The sequence below is a fragment of the Oncorhynchus mykiss genome, chromosome 6 (assembly GCF_057628025.1).
Source record: "Oncorhynchus mykiss isolate SJ-2025 chromosome 6, ASM5762802v1, whole genome shotgun sequence".
NCBI classification, from domain to species: Eukaryota; Metazoa; Chordata; class Actinopteri; order Salmoniformes; family Salmonidae; genus Oncorhynchus; species Oncorhynchus mykiss.
The window spans coordinates 82,716,500-82,731,785 of record NC_143027.1 but is presented as its reverse complement, the minus strand read 5'-3'; the positions used below and the strand labels follow the sequence as shown (position 1 = coordinate 82,731,785).

The following is a 15,286-nucleotide window of genomic DNA, read 5'->3' as shown; positions in this document are numbered from 1 at the left end:
CTACCATCTGAGCCACACGGCAGTAGGAAATATATATATTCAAAATTGTGATGTAGATATATTATCCAAAATGCATGTTAAGGTTAGAAGTATTAGAAAAGACAAAGTAGTCGTGGTCTTGAATAGGGGAGGGTACAGTTAGTGAGAACAAGGGAGTCATACATAAAACAAGTCACTAGATGGCAGCAAAGATGGAGCACAGTAGATAAAACAGAGAAACCAGGGTTTCCCAAACATCTCCCTGACGTTGTTCTGTGTTTCCAGACTCCACCTCTCCCCGAGCCCCTCCCAGCATGGGGCCATGGCACGCACGCAGGCACACGGCACCCGCCGAGTTGTCCGCGGGAAGAAACGCAAGAATGAAGGTGGCACGGGGTCCTCGCCAGCCTACAAGGTCTCGCAGCACGCCAAGGCCCACAGTCACATGATGGTGTCGGAGATAGACCTGAAGGGGAACTACGTCACACTGAAGAACAACTCTGAGAAGGTACCTACCTACTGCCTTGCTCTGACCAAGTAGGAGAGTCTGTGAACTTACCACCCACTCTGACCAATTAGGAGAGTCTGTGAACTTACCACCCACTCTGACCAATTAGGAGTGTGAACTTACCACCCACTCTGACCAATTAGGAGAGTCTGTGAACTTACCACCCACTCTGACCAATTAGGAGAGTCTGTGAACTTACCACCCACTCTGACCAATTAGGAGAGTCTGTAAACTTACCACCCACTCTGACCAATTAGGAGAGTCTGTGAACTTACCACCCACTCTGACCAATTAGGAGAGTCTGTGAACTTACCACCCACTCTGACCAATTAAAGATGGAATCCGCAGTAGGGGGAAATGGTGCCACTGGCTGCCCCACCAGCATTGTTATTGTTGTTGCTGAGCTGAGGAGCGTCGTGCAGCATGATTATGAAATGCAGTACATATTGTGCTCTACTATCGTGCAGCATGATTATGAAATGCAGTACATATTGTGCTCTACTATCGTGCAGCATGGTTATGAAATGCAGTACATATTGTGCTCTACTATCGTGCAGCATGGTTATGAAATGCAGTACATATTGTGTTCTTCTATCGTGCAGCATGGTTATGAAATGCAGTACATATTGTGTTCTTCTATCGTGCAGCATGGTTATGAAATGCAGTACATATTGTGTTCTTCTATCGTGCAGCATGGTTATGAAATGCAGTACATATTGTGTTCTTCTATCGTGCAGCATGGTTATGAAATGCAGTACATATTGTGTTCTTCTATCGTGCAGCATGGTTATGAAATGCAGTACATATTGTGTTCTTCTATCGTGCAGCATGGTTATGAAATGCAGTACATATTGTGTTCTTCTATCGTGCAGCATGGTTATGAAATGCAGTACATATTGTGCTCTACTATCGTGCAGCATGGTTATGAAATGCAGTACATATTGTGTTCTACTATCGTGCAGCATGGTTATGAAATGCAGTACATATTGTGCTCTACTATCGTGCAGCATGGTTATGAAATGCAGTACATATTGTGTTCTACTATCGTGCAGCATGGTTATGAAATGCAGTACATATTGTGCTCTACTATCGTGCAGCATGGTTATGAAATGCAGTACATATTGTGTTCTTCTATCGTGCAGCATGGTTATGAAATGCAGTACATATTGTGCTCTACTATCGTGCAGCATGGTTATGAAATGCAGTACATATTGTGTTCTTCTATCGTGCAGCATGGTTATGAAATGCAGTACATATTGTGCTCTACTATCGTGCAGCATGGTTATGAAATGCAGTACATATTGTGCTCTTCTATCGTGCAGCATGGTTATGAAATGCAGTACATATTGTGTTCTTCTATCGTGCAGTGCGATGATGTCAGAGATGGAAATAAGTGTTTGTAATTTCTTTGTTGTAATATCACAAAAGGACAAGGCAGTTTGACCATTAATAAGGATTCAATCTTGAAGTACCTACCGCCTGGCTTCAACCAATCAAGTGTTGAGTGAATCTGAAGCTCTACGTCTCTCCTTAGTGTACTACTTTGAGTCTAAAGTCACCCAGGCCACTGGTTAACAAGTAGTCTCTAAAGTCACCCAGGCCACTGGTTAACAAGTAGTCTCTAAAGTCACCCAGGGCACTGGTTAACAAGTAGTCTCTAAAGTCACCCAGGGCACTGGTTAACAAGTAGTCTCTAAAGTCACCCAGGCCACTGGTTAACCAGTAGAGTACTAGATGAGGGATAGGGTGTCATTGAGTCTCTTTAAGTCCAGTGTTTTGTGTTTACGAACCTGTGTTTTGTGTTATTGCAATGCAAATGTATCCTGACAAGGATTCCAGTCTCTGAAACTGTGTGAAAGATCTGGGTTGTGTTCAGTAGGGCGAAGCGTTTTTAAACCGGAAGTGCTACTTGAACTTGTCCAATTTAGAAAAGAGACCATTGTTTTCCATTGCAAAACATTTTGCTCCAGTACGCCCAGCTGAACGTGCCGCTGTCCCCAATCTGAATTTCAACTGGGTTGTATTCATTCGGGCTCACCGTTGTAAATGTTTTGTAACAGAACAAGCAGTCCTTATTGGACGTGCCTAATGAATAAGACCTGGCTGTTTTTTTTTGCTGTTCCAGGAGCAGCCACTAGGGGGCTGGGTGGTGAGGAGAAGTCACCTGGACTCTCCTGAACTGTTCTTCCAGATCCCCCCTTCCTACATACTGGCTGGGGGCAACACCCTCACTGTGAGTACACGCATGCACCTAATACACACATATGCGCATGTACGTATTGGGGGAAACTAATCAGACCTCCATATACAATGGTCCTCATCTCCAAAACTGAAATAACATTTAAAACATGCATTGTTGCCAGCTGACCGTGTGGGACTGTGATTGTGTGTGTCAGATCTGGGGTTCGGAGGCAGGCGTAGAGGCCTCTCCAGGTGACCTGGTCATGAAGAACCAGAGGAACTGGGGTCCGGTCAACAACGTGATTGTCACCCTACTGAACCCAGATGAAGAGGTGACCCATACTTACTGGCCACCACGACCCAGTCTACTGGCCCAATCTACTTAATACATTTCTATATTTTTGTGCACCAGGGGAAATCAAGTTAATTTCATTCATATCCTTGTACACGGGTGACTATAGTTAATTTGATTTCTATCTATCACTTCTCTAATAGCCATCTTGCAAAGATCTTTAAGCTCCTAAGCTCGCAGAGATGTCTGTTGCATTTCAGCTGTGCTGCGTAGATGGATCTGGGGCTATATGTATCAAACCTCTCAGCCTTTTACATCACAATGAATAAGATGACATGGACAGGGGGGACCTGATCCTAGATCAGCACTCCTACTCTGAGATGCTTGATATCTCACAAGACCAGGAGAAGTGTTTTGTGTCTCACGATTTATACAAGTGTAACAATGATTTAAGCACCCTGCAAATAGATGAACTGGAATGCAACCATTAGTGTAAGGAATTTGCAGCAGAGTGAAGTTTTCTCTAGGTTTAGATCTAGGATCAGCTTCCCCTCCACCAGTTCAAATCTTAACCGTTAGTGGTGGAAGTGGAAAACTGACTCAAAATCAGCGTCTAGGGGGAAACCTCACCCTACTCCAATCAGATCAGCTGTGAGCGGATGTTTGATATTCATTGTCTATCAACACTAGGAGATCGCAGAGCTGCGTGTGCAGGAGAGAGGAGAGGAAGACTCTGATGTGGAGGTTGATGAAGAGTTTATGGAAGGGAGTGATGTTCACTACCTCAGGAGACAGGTAAACACACACAGCTCAAGGGATGTGTAAATCCACACTGATCTGTCTACGCATGCATACATACCTACCTACCTACCTACCTACCTCCCTCCCTCAGAAAACCTGTAAACACGCTGCTCCTCAGCAGACAGGTAAATGCTGTACCCAGGCCTGTACCCAGGGGAAACTGATCAGTACTGTGTTTTTGATCTCCATTCCCCTTGATGGAAAAGCCCAAGAGAAGGAAAAGGAAGTGCTGTCTGGTGTTGTGAACAGCCTGTCTCATGACACAGACAGATGGAGGTGAGGTGACTGCCTACAGCGTGGCTGTTGACTCCCTGGATGTGTCTCAAATCGCCCCCTATTCCCTATATAGTGCACTATAAAGATGAGGGTGCCATTTGGGTCGAAGCCCCTGTTTGTCTAATCCCTACTACAGCTCTTAATGCTCCATAACCTAACCTGTAGGGTGCCATAGTAAGTCCCATATGGCATTCTATTCCCTATATAGGACACTTGTTATGGCTTTTGTGGGGTCCAACATTCTTAAATAGCCATTTCTTTTAGACACAAATGCAGGTACTGGAGGTTCCAACTCATTTCCCATTCATCCAGAAATCCAATCAATACGTGTGAGTTCCTGATTGCAATGATCTTCACAAATGTACTACACACAAGGTCTGGCTCTTTCACACAGTTTCAGGATTGGGTAATGAAGACATTCCAGGTATTTTGAACAAAGCTGCTGATGATGATGATGGCAAAATTATCTTAAAAAATGGCACTAAAATGATCAGAAGCCAAACAAAATGACATGGTTGGAAACTCTCTGCTTGGCGTCTATCAGCCTATTCCAATGACTGAATGGCACCATACACATTTCTAATACATAATCCATAATCATTTCAAAATGTTCTTTTAATATCAAAATGGTTCTTAAAGCACTAGTTTTGAACAGAGCCTGTGGGCTTAAGTACGGCCTAGGGTGCATCCAAAATGAAGTGGCCTGCTACACCTCATTGCAAATGGCTGCTGTTCCTCCCTTGTGATGACACAGCTTGCTCAGCTTGCTGTGTGTTCCTCACTCCTGCATGAACCATGCTTGCTGTGTGCTGGCCAACGCACACATTATGAGTCTAATTGTTTGTGTGAGTGATCATTGCTGTACTAATTGTATGTTTGAGTGTTTGCACGAGGCATGTGTCAAGAGGCTGAGCGTGTGTATCTCTTCACTGACACTGTGTTGTATGTTTTCCAGGCTCCGGGGAGAACAAACGAGAGTTGCTCTGTTATGTAACTCCACCTTCCTCCTTTCACAATTCTGACCTGAGAACGCTGCATCCGACCCGGGAATTCCCAGGAATACCACTGGAAAGGCTACAATGACATCCTATCCCCTACATAGTGCGTTACTTTGCCATGAACCACAGCGTGGGCACTGCACAGGGAAGTGGGTGTCATTTGACACTGGCCATGTCACCAATGGTATTATTTATGTGCCCTGTGGGAGCTTGATGGTGATTTGGGAGCACTGCTACACAAATGTGTGTGATTTCAATGCAGATTTTTTCCTAAACTAATGCAAGAGTTTGGCTGATTGTATAGTTGCCTGTACCTGGAAAAATAGTGGGTAGCCCTTTAAAATTGCAGATCTGTTAGTGCTGTCTAGTCAACTCCTATGGTCATTTGTCTAAACAGCACAGACAGATCTGGGACCAGGCTTGTATTCTTTAAGCAGCGACATGGCGTTTGTCCTGCTACTCTGGTTCCCAACACGTCTCTCCTCCCGCTTGCTGCGAGTGACATTCATGTGCCCCTTACTGTCTTTAATGCCACATCATTCAATTGTCAAAGTTTTTAAGAAAATATGTTTCATTTGTCATACAGTATGTGTCTCCTGACTGTTTAAAATCCTGTTTGGGAAAATGACAGATTGTTCCACTCGTATGGTATTACAGTATGTTAGTACTATAACTAACTGTAAGATGAATGTTTTCTGGTGTTTTTACCCTTCAACCTGCAGCACTTTTTACCATTGAGAGAGGAGTTATACACTGAATATATCCATCATATAATGTGGACATGTTTCATGTTCATCCTGAAGTATGTGGACAGGATGCTTTTCCTGTGTTTGACAGGTACTTTGGTGGCTTTGCAATATTGTTTCTTATTTTATTTCTGAAACTTTATTTTCTTTCTATTTATAAAAACAACTAACTGTAACATCCTCTGAACGTCCAATTGACGTCCGAAGAAACTCAATGTTGGCTTGTCCTTATGCACCAAAATACTTATGATTTCAATAAAGATTTTTCCTTAACTAATGTCAGTGTTTGGTTTATTGTTGGTGTGGTTTGATATAGCCTGTGCCTGGAAGGACTATGGATAACCCTTTACATAAAATATACCTCTGTAGTAATGCTGAAGTTACTCTAGTAGTGATATTACAACAGTAATTAGCCACAGTGTTTGTAGTGACAAACTCAGTATAAAGTGGAACTAAAGATTTGTATAAACACCACAGATCGTCAAAGCAACATTTCTGACTGTGGTCCTCAGGAAAGATTGTTTTCAAATGTCACTTAAAGGGACATTACACTTTCAAGTCAAAGTTTGTCAGACGTTTTCAAACCTTAAAGTAGTCTGATGTAAAAACGTAGCCACATCCCACAACATTGGTTGTTTCGAAGCAGGAAACCAGGAAATTAGACAGTGTTCATCATTGAGGAATATAGCTACAAATATCTAACAAACCTTTTGAGTGAAATGTCCTTTAAAGATGTTTGCAGGTCTAACTAAGGTGGTTATTTGCAGGTGTAACAAAGCGTGTTTAGTGAACGATAACTAGTCATTCTTAGAGTCCAAGAGTTTTTTTTTTTTCATAGTCTGGGAACAGGTTTGGAAAAAACTCTGGGCCCAACATCAATTGGGAGTGGGACATCAATTTCATTGTCATTAATCTCATCACTCTTTTACAAAACAGTCTTTAGAAAATAGTTATGTTCAACTGAGTAAGTCTCAAAGGCTGGTGTCTATAAATATATAAAAAGTATTCTCCGCAGAGGAAGGTTTGGTCCTCTGAAGGTTCCTTGGTAGAACATTTTCATTGCTGTCTCCTTGATCCAAGTCTTTGTTAAAAATTGTAGAGACGGGGCCTTATTCTAATAGAACCTTGTATCCTTGTTGAAGCAGCATGAGGACTGGGCCCAGTCCCATTACAGCAACACCACTGTATCCTTAGTGAGATCTGGCCTGGTTTCAATCCAGCTACACCACAGTCTCCTTGCTCATGTCATTGACTCCTTGCTGAGCGTACAGTGGATACTGGGACCAGTCCTACTCCAGCTACACCAAAGTATCCTTGCCCAGGAAACCATAGACATTAAAACCAGTAGATGGTGATAGCGCTGACGTCATCCACGTGTTCCTATGAAAGCTCCCGATGGCGCATGGAATTATTTCAATTTGAAGCGGACCATATTGCTGAATGGCGCCAAAGAATCACTAAGGATCATGGTGAAAGTGGCAGTAACTAGCGAAGGATCATGGTCAATGTAGTCGTTTTCATCCTGCCTGAGAGAGCCTGCTCGTAGCTTTATGGTCCCTGATTTGTCTGTGTCAGCACCTGATTCTGTGTGATGACAAATGTAGCAGTCAGAATGGATCACTATTTATTACAATTTCTCGATTTGTAGCGAACTTTTAAATAATTCACCATCGGGATTGAACTTTTGGAGTCCAAAACGGGTGTAAAAATATATATGTTTGGCCTTTCTAGCGATGGTTGACATAGGCTTTTTTGGGCAGACCAGGGCTTTTGGCACCACTAGGTTGCTGTGCAGTAGCCAACCAGCAGAGCTTGTGACTTCACGCTCCAGACCGGACACTGGGGACCTGTTAAATGTGACACTAGAAATGTGACACTAGACCCCGTCCCATTCTGGCTACATCACTGTCTTCTTGCCAAAGTATCGTGGACACTGTACCCAGTTCCACTCCATCTATACCACAGTCTCCTTTCTGGTGTCCTTGCTAAGGAAGCTGAGGCTCAGTGTGTGGTGTGTGTGCATGGTTCGTGCTGGTCGGGGGATCTGTAGCCTAACTCTCTGGTCTGTCTGTTTCCACGTCCTGAACAGGTGGATGTGATAGCGCAGCGACACCTGGTGGTGGAAGAGAGCAGTTGATTTTTACCAGACAGTGGCTTAAAGGGACGTTTTTTAAATATTCAACTTCATGTTCACTCCAGCACTACCCCAACATCAACATATGTGAAAACAGAGCATTTCTATGTTTTGTATTAATAAAGATAGATGAAGATAAGTGTTTCCAATGACATCAACCAATTGGTAGGCAATGCCTACTCATAATTGGTTAAAATCACATGATGCACATAGATGTCATTGGAAACGTTTATCTTCCTATATCTTTTTTACTACAAAACATAGAAACGCACCATTTTCACACATGTTGATGTTGGGGTGGTGCTGGAGATGATGAGTATGACAAGGGAAAACTGTGACATTTCTCTTTAAGTCAGGGAAGTTTGTAGTGGCTGTTCTAAAAAAACAGAACCATGGATCAACTTCCCCTTTAATTTAAACACAGGTGACTTCACTTATGCAAGCTGTGTTTGTTTACTTCCCCAACCAGGGCCATGTTGATTAGGCACCAAACTGAAGAAAACGGACAGCAAAGATGGTGGATAATGAAGACGTCGCAAAAAGTCAGTTAATCATTGCTTCCTGTCTGTGTAAGTGGGCTTAAGCATTCTTTCCACGTGAGCTCACATAGGTAAGCATGCTCAAAGATTCTCACTTGAGAGAGGGAACGTCCACGTACACATTAAAAAGGTTTTAAATGGGAAACTGCCCAATAACAGCTGGCTTTGGTTTACACTATCATCTCTGACAGATAGTAATGAATGGAAGTCTATGGGATCAGCTAGCTTTAGCACAATTAGCTAGCTTTTCCCATAGACTTTGTCATTGCGCTAACGCTAGTTAGCATTGGTGAAACTACCTCTAACTTTCTTAGTAATTCTATTTACTTTGTTCCACCATTACACTATATACCAGTGGAGGCTGGTGGAAGGAGCTATAGGAGGACAGGCTCATTGTAATGGCTGGAATGGAAGAAATGGAACGGAGTCAAACATGGTTTCTGTGTGTTTGATACCGTTCCGTTTATTCCATTCCAGCCTGTCCTCCTATAGCTCCTCCCACCAGCCTCCACTGCTATACACAATCCCAATGTAACCCCAACCCACAACAGCCCCAACAACTCACCACAGTCCAGAAGCAGTAGATGGTGAAGAGAGCCAGGGTGAGCACCATGAGTCCAACAGCCTCCATACTGTTACTGAAATACAGGTCCATGGCACCCTGCACACACAGCCATCCTGATAGGCTAGCCAGCGGCGTGATGAACAGGAAGCAGATGATGTCACCGCAGAGCGTCCGTCTCTGGTGCTGCATGGCTGGTGAGCCCAGCCACTGAGGAAGGGAGGGAGGGAGAGAGGGGACGGGGGAGGTGGGGGATGTACTGTAATTAGAATGGATAGAATGACGGTAATATCAGTTCAATTCAAAATGACATTAAGCACCGCATGACTTCATATGTGTCGTTCACTGACACAGAGAGGAGGCCAGGGAACATAAAGTTAGAGTGGGTAGACCAGACAACAGAACCATCTAAATCACTGTTATGTACAATACAGTATCTACACTAGATGGTGTTGGCTTTTGGCTTTTGGATGAGTATCGAAAATCACATTTCACTTTAGAATTTGAGACTTTAAAATGTTAACCACTGAATATTGTACGCTGTGGTGACGGACCAGGCTGTATCTCCATTCATCTGTCAGATCAGCTGTTGTTTTGTCTCCTACTCTGTGTGTGTGTGTGTGTGTGTGTGTCTCGTACATTAGCTCCCTCCATACAACACATGGTTCTTAACAGATTACCCGGTGCCAGTGGCCAACACACATGCGATAGGCTGGGAGGAGACCATTAATACAAGACGACGTAATGTCCTATCCTGTCCTGAGGAATCTCATAGAGATGCATTACAAAGCTCATATCTTTGCAATGGCTGCTTCTGTTTCAGCATGGGCAGTGCCATTGAGGGCAATGCTGTCTCCATTTAAAGTAGACAATCCCCTCTTTTTCTACTTCTGAGAGGGAATTGCCAGTTTCTAAATAAACGGAAAAGGTGCATAGCACCACTTACTGTGCTGGAGTGTGTATAATCTGGAAGTATAGGCTAAAGCCAAGGTTGGTTATTCACTGTCGCCTGCCATTACGGAATGTTTTCTCAGGAATATATTTCATTGGCTGACCCCTTCTGCTGACCTGGATGAAATTCTGGGATCCTTCCTTAAGCCATTGCAAGTCCCACCCAGTTGACTACTTCACAATGATGAAAGCCCTTGATATCACTGTGCCCATGCTAAAACAGTGTTTGGGCAAGTGAACCATCTATCAAACTCTATGGAGCAGCTGCAGCTCAGCTACAGCTAGTGACAGGAAACACCATCTAATCTGTTTCTCAGGCTAAGTGGCTTTACTGGTAAAAGCAGTCAGTGACATCACACACTCAAATGTGAATCCAGCTAGGGGCTCTGTTCAGGAGGGTGAATTGTTACACAATGGCCAGATAGAAATGTATTGAATAGAATTGATAGGGTTATGTGGACTGTAGTATAGGGAATCGTTGCAGTTCTACACATTATATATATCTATCTGCAACCTGAATAATGTTTGTTTTCTTCTCTTCTATGAAGACTATCTCTGAGACAGCAGTTCTGAGACAGCAGTTTGTATATTCCTTAATGGGTTTGAAATTAAGTGACAGGTGGGTTGGGGTAAATTCCATTTCAATTGAGTCAATTCAGGAAGTGAATTGAAAGTGACCTCAATCCTGATAAATTGAGACTGCATAATATAGTTGATGTACAGTGCATACGGAAAGTACTTTTCCCACATTGTTACTTTACAGTCTTATTCTAAAACGTATTCAATTGTTTTTTCCCCCTCATCAATCTTCACAGTATACCCCATAAGAAGAAAATGTTTTTTCAAATTTTTAGCAAAGTTAATATTAATAAAATAAACAAACTGAAAATATCACATTTACATAAATATTCTGACCCTTTACTCATTACTTTGTTGAAGCACCTTTGGCAGCGTCGCTGCACAGCCATTTTCAGGTCTCTGCAGAGATGTTTGATCGGGTTCAAGTCCGGGCTCTGGCTGGACCACTCAAGGACATTCAGAGACTTGTCCCGAAGCTACTCCTGCTTTGTCTTGACTGTGTGCTTAGGGTTGTTGTCCTGTTGGAAGGTGAACCTTCGCCCCCTTCTGAGGTCCTGAGCTCTCTGGAACAGGTTTTCATCAAGGTTCTTTCTGTACTTTGCTCTGTTCAGCTTTCCCTCGATCCTGATAATTCTCCCAGTCCCTGCCTCTGAAAAACATCCCCACAGCATGATGCTGCCACCACCATGCTTCACTGTAGAGATGGTGCCATGTTTCCTCCAGACGTGACACTTGGTATTCAGGCCAAAGACTTGAATCTTGGTTTCATCAGACCATAGAAACTTGTTCCTTATGTTCTGAGTCCTTTAGGTGCCTTTTGGCAAACTCCAAGCGGGCTGTCATGTGTCTTTTACTGAGGAGTGGCTTCCGTCTGGCCACTCTCCATAAAGGCCTGATTGGTGGAGTGCTGCAGAGATGGTTGTCGTTCTGGAAGGTTCTCCCATCTCCACAGAGGAGCTCTGTCAGAGTGACAATCGGGTTTTTGGTCACCTCCCTGACCAAGGCCCTTCTTCCTGATTGCTCAGTTTGGCAGGGCGGCCAGCTTTAAGAAGAGTCTTGGTGGTTCCAAACTTATTCTATTTAAGAATGATGTTCACTGTGTTCTTGGGGACCTTCAACGCTGCAGAAATGTTTTGGTGCCCTTTCCCAGATCTGTGCCACAACACAATCCTGTCTTGGAGCTCTACGGACAATTCCTTCGACCTCATGGCTTGGTTTTTGTTCTGACATGCACTGTCAACTGTGGGACCTTACATAGACAGGTGTGTGCCTTTCCTAATCATGTCCAATCAATTGAATTTACCACAGGTGGACTCCAAGTTGTAGAAACATCTCAAGGATGATCAGTGGAAACAGGATGCACCTGAGCTCAATTTCGAGTCTCATAGCAAAGTGTCTGAATACTTATGTAAATAAGGTATTTAAAAAGATATATACATTTGCACTGTTTTCGCTTTGTCATTATGGGGTATTGTGTGTAGATGAATAAGGAAAAAATATAATTCAATACATTTCTGAATAAGGCTGTAACGTAACAAAATGAATGTAGAAAAGGAAAGCTGTCTGAATACTTTCCAAATGCACTGTGTGTGATGACTATTTTACTGTAGTTTTATGGTGTTTTTTATGACATCTATTTTGTTTGACTCTGTTTGATTAATTGCAGTTCAACCATTAATTACAATGAGCCCGTCCTACTATAGCTCCCCCCAACCAGCCTCCTCTGGTGTGTGCACCCTTTCTCCCGGAAATGTGTGTGGTTGCTTATGAGTGTGCGTTTGTTAGTGTATGTGTGCTTGAGCGTGTGTGTTTGCTTGCATGTGTCTATGCCTTAATGCATGTGAGTGCGTATGTCTCCGTCTCACCTAACACCACAGTAAAATTTCCATGAAGGACAGATCTAGAATCAGCGTCCCCTCCCTTAATCCTAACCTTAACCAATAGTGGGGGGAAATGATAAACTGACCCAAGATAAGCGTCTAGGGGTAACTTCACCCTACTCTTTCTCCCCTACCTCAGTGAGTGGCTTGGGCAGTCTCTCCAGGGCGTACTGGTGGTGGCAGAGTTCACAGCGGCTGCTGTTGGAGGCAGTGAGCCAGTGTTCCAGGCAGCCTCGGTGGACCATGGCCAGCGTCCCTGAACACTCACAAGGGGAGAGCAGCTCCCCGACACCCCCTCCCTCGTGGCAGATACGACAGAAGGGCTCCTCACTGCTAAGACTGCAGGACAACAGAGAGACAAAGTCAACACAGGGCAAAACGGAGAGTCCAGGGATGAGTCCCTAATGGCACACTATTCCCTTTATTTGACACCACAGGGCTCTGGTCTAAAGTAGTGCACTATATAGGGAATAAGGAGACATTTGGGACCCAGACAAGGAGGACGTAAGAGAGAGTCAATGAATGTTATTGTACATCATTTAAATCCCCTTATTAAATGATTCTTCTATGAATAACCTCACATACAACTTCTCTAACCCCCCTCCTTCTTGTACCATGTGTTCTTATCCTCTCTCTTCCTCACTGTGTTTCACTCTCTCTCCCTTGCCTCCCTTTGTGGGTGTTTCTGTGTGTGTGTGTGTGTGTGTGTGTGTGTGTGTGTGTGTGTGTGTGTGTGTGTGTGTGTGTGTGTGTGTGTGTGTGTGTGTGTGTGTGTGTGTGTGTGTGTGTGTGTTCTGTGTGTTGTGTGTCTGTTTGTTTCCTGACCCACCTGTCGGTGCTGGGGCTGTGAGTCATTGAGGGGGAGTGGCCATAGCAGTCCATCACTTCCTGAGGACAGGGGTCAGACTCCTCCCCTCGTTCCTCCTCAGGCACGACCTTCATTTCCCCTACAGGACTGCATACCTGCGGGCCCAGGAGCTGCTCTGGGGCCATGGCTGCTACAGAGGGGGCCATTCAATCAGACTGGTGTGGGGTTCTGCTACACATTTGGACAATAATATATTAGCATCATATAATATCAGTGTACACTGTGATCATATATCTTGCAATGGTATTTGTTGGCAGGAGAATCAGTTCAAAACAATGAAGCCATGTGGCTAAATCCAGGAGTTTGACCATCCAACTATTTGACTGTGAGGTTGATTATGACAAAATCAAGTCCCAATTTGAATTGAATTATGTCAGGAATACACTCCCATATACAGTAAGTAGCTTTGACACAGCCACTACCAATGACCTCTAGCCATTTACACTAATAGATAAGACTATTATGGAAGGTCTATCTATGTTCAGTATAGTCAATCCTAGTCACTGAGGGCACTCTGCAGGCTACAGCGGCTGTGAGAAGAGAGATGAATCACAACTGAAATAACACATCCTCTCTAGGTCCCTTATTTGATTAGACGTCTTTCTGTATAAGAGACACTGTTAATGGAATCTAGTTACTACCATGTCAGATATGAAGATGAATTTGTTATTATATCTGAACTGCACATAATGCCTGATGGTAGGGAAACATGTTGACACCATTCAAACTGTAATACCTATTGAAGCAAGAATCTTTAGGTGCTACATCAATTTTTGGACTTATAAACACTTATAAATGCTTCATGAGCTTAGTTCAACTGTTGCAACCCATCAGAACCCAAAATATAAGCTTGTTTTACTCCAATGTTTGTCAACAACGTAAATGTAAACACACACTGTATAGCGTTAAAACATGGTTAAAACTGTCATTTTAATACCATAAATGGTCAGTCTTTGCATCCATAGCTCTGTCTTTGAATTTGAGAGTGGTTACATTTCTCCAGCCCTATCCCTCAGTTTTTTACCAAAACAAAGGCGGGGTTTCTGTTTTGTTATTGTATTAACTGCAGATTCTAGCTTTAAGCCTAATAATGCAATGATTCATACAAAACATACAACTAATGTTCAATTGAATTGACTAAATATTTCTAATTTCAATTAATTTAGTATTTTTTCTAAAGTTGAGTACTTCTTTCACTACCAAAGCCTTCTTGCAGAGACAGTATAGCCCACATGTTCAGTATCACAAACAATTTCACTGAATCACCAAAACACTAGCGCCAATACACCGATACCTAAGCTGCTACTGTAGGCACAGCCAAGATAACATCAAACACACATGGGTCATCCTTCTATGAGTGGACTGCCTTTAGGGTCATGTCATTCTGTCAATCTTTTCATTTCACCTCATTGTAACATTCTGTAATGAAGAGCACGTGTTGAACTTCATAATAAATCATGTTTTCCCAGGTCAAGAGGTTAAATAAAGTGGGTTCAAATCTTGATGTGGGACATGCCAAAATGGGAGAGAGAGAGAGAGGGAGAGAGAGAGAGAGAGAGAGAGTGAGAGGGAGAGAGAGAGAGAGGGAGAGAGAGAGAGAGAGAGAGAGAGAGAGAGAGAGAGAGAGAGGGAGAGAGAGAGAGAGAGAGAGAGAGCGAGAGCGAGAGAGAGAGAGAGAGAGAGAGAGAGAGAGAGAGAGAGGGGAGAGAGAGAGAGAGACAGTGAGAGACGTAAACAAGTGATCTTACCATCCCAGTAGAGTTCTTCATGTCACCAGGCCTCAATAAAAAGTGTGAAGCCCTACTCTCAAGGGCTGCTTGCTATTTCTCTGTCTCTCTCTCTTCTCTATATCCCTTTCTGTGTGAGTGTCTGTGTGTGTGAGACAGAGAGAGTGAGAAACTCAGTCGCAGCAGTAGCAGCGTGTGTGTGTGTGGCTGCAGATGAAGTATCCTGAAGGTCGACCGGTCGGCCAGGGGGTGAGAAGAGAACAGT

At 43.5% G+C, this 15,286-nt stretch overlaps 2 protein-coding genes across 3 annotated transcripts in view; one reads left to right on the top strand and one right to left on the bottom strand.

Annotated features, from left to right (window-relative positions):
* Positions 1-6,058, top strand: part of LOC110506862 (lamin-B3) — a 19,270-nt gene extending 13,212 nt beyond the window's left edge. The window contains exons 7-12 of one of the 2 annotated variants that reach the window (XM_090239128.1): positions 265-487; positions 2,613-2,720; positions 2,884-3,000; positions 3,651-3,755; positions 3,968-4,037; positions 4,993-6,058. In XM_090239128.1, the coding sequence (XP_090095254.1) occupies positions 265-487; positions 2,613-2,720; positions 2,884-3,000; positions 3,651-3,755; positions 3,968-4,006 (592 nt within the window). In that variant the 3' untranslated portion in view covers positions 4,007-4,037; positions 4,993-6,058. The remainder of the gene's footprint in view (positions 1-264; positions 488-2,612; positions 2,721-2,883; positions 3,001-3,650; positions 3,756-3,967; positions 4,038-4,992) is intronic. The other variant, XM_090239127.1, reaches the window with a different exon arrangement.
* On the bottom strand, positions 6,056-15,286 carry LOC110506164 (E3 ubiquitin-protein ligase MARCHF3). Its single transcript, XM_090239129.1, has 5 exons — positions 15,043-15,286; positions 13,256-13,465; positions 12,561-12,765; positions 9,020-9,226; positions 6,056-7,894 (listed from the first exon to the last, which is right to left on the bottom strand). The coding sequence occupies exons 2-5, from the start codon at positions 13,438-13,440 to the stop codon at positions 7,736-7,738; spliced, it is 756 nt and encodes a 251-aa protein (XP_090095255.1). The 5' UTR covers positions 13,441-13,465; positions 15,043-15,286; the 3' UTR covers positions 6,056-7,735.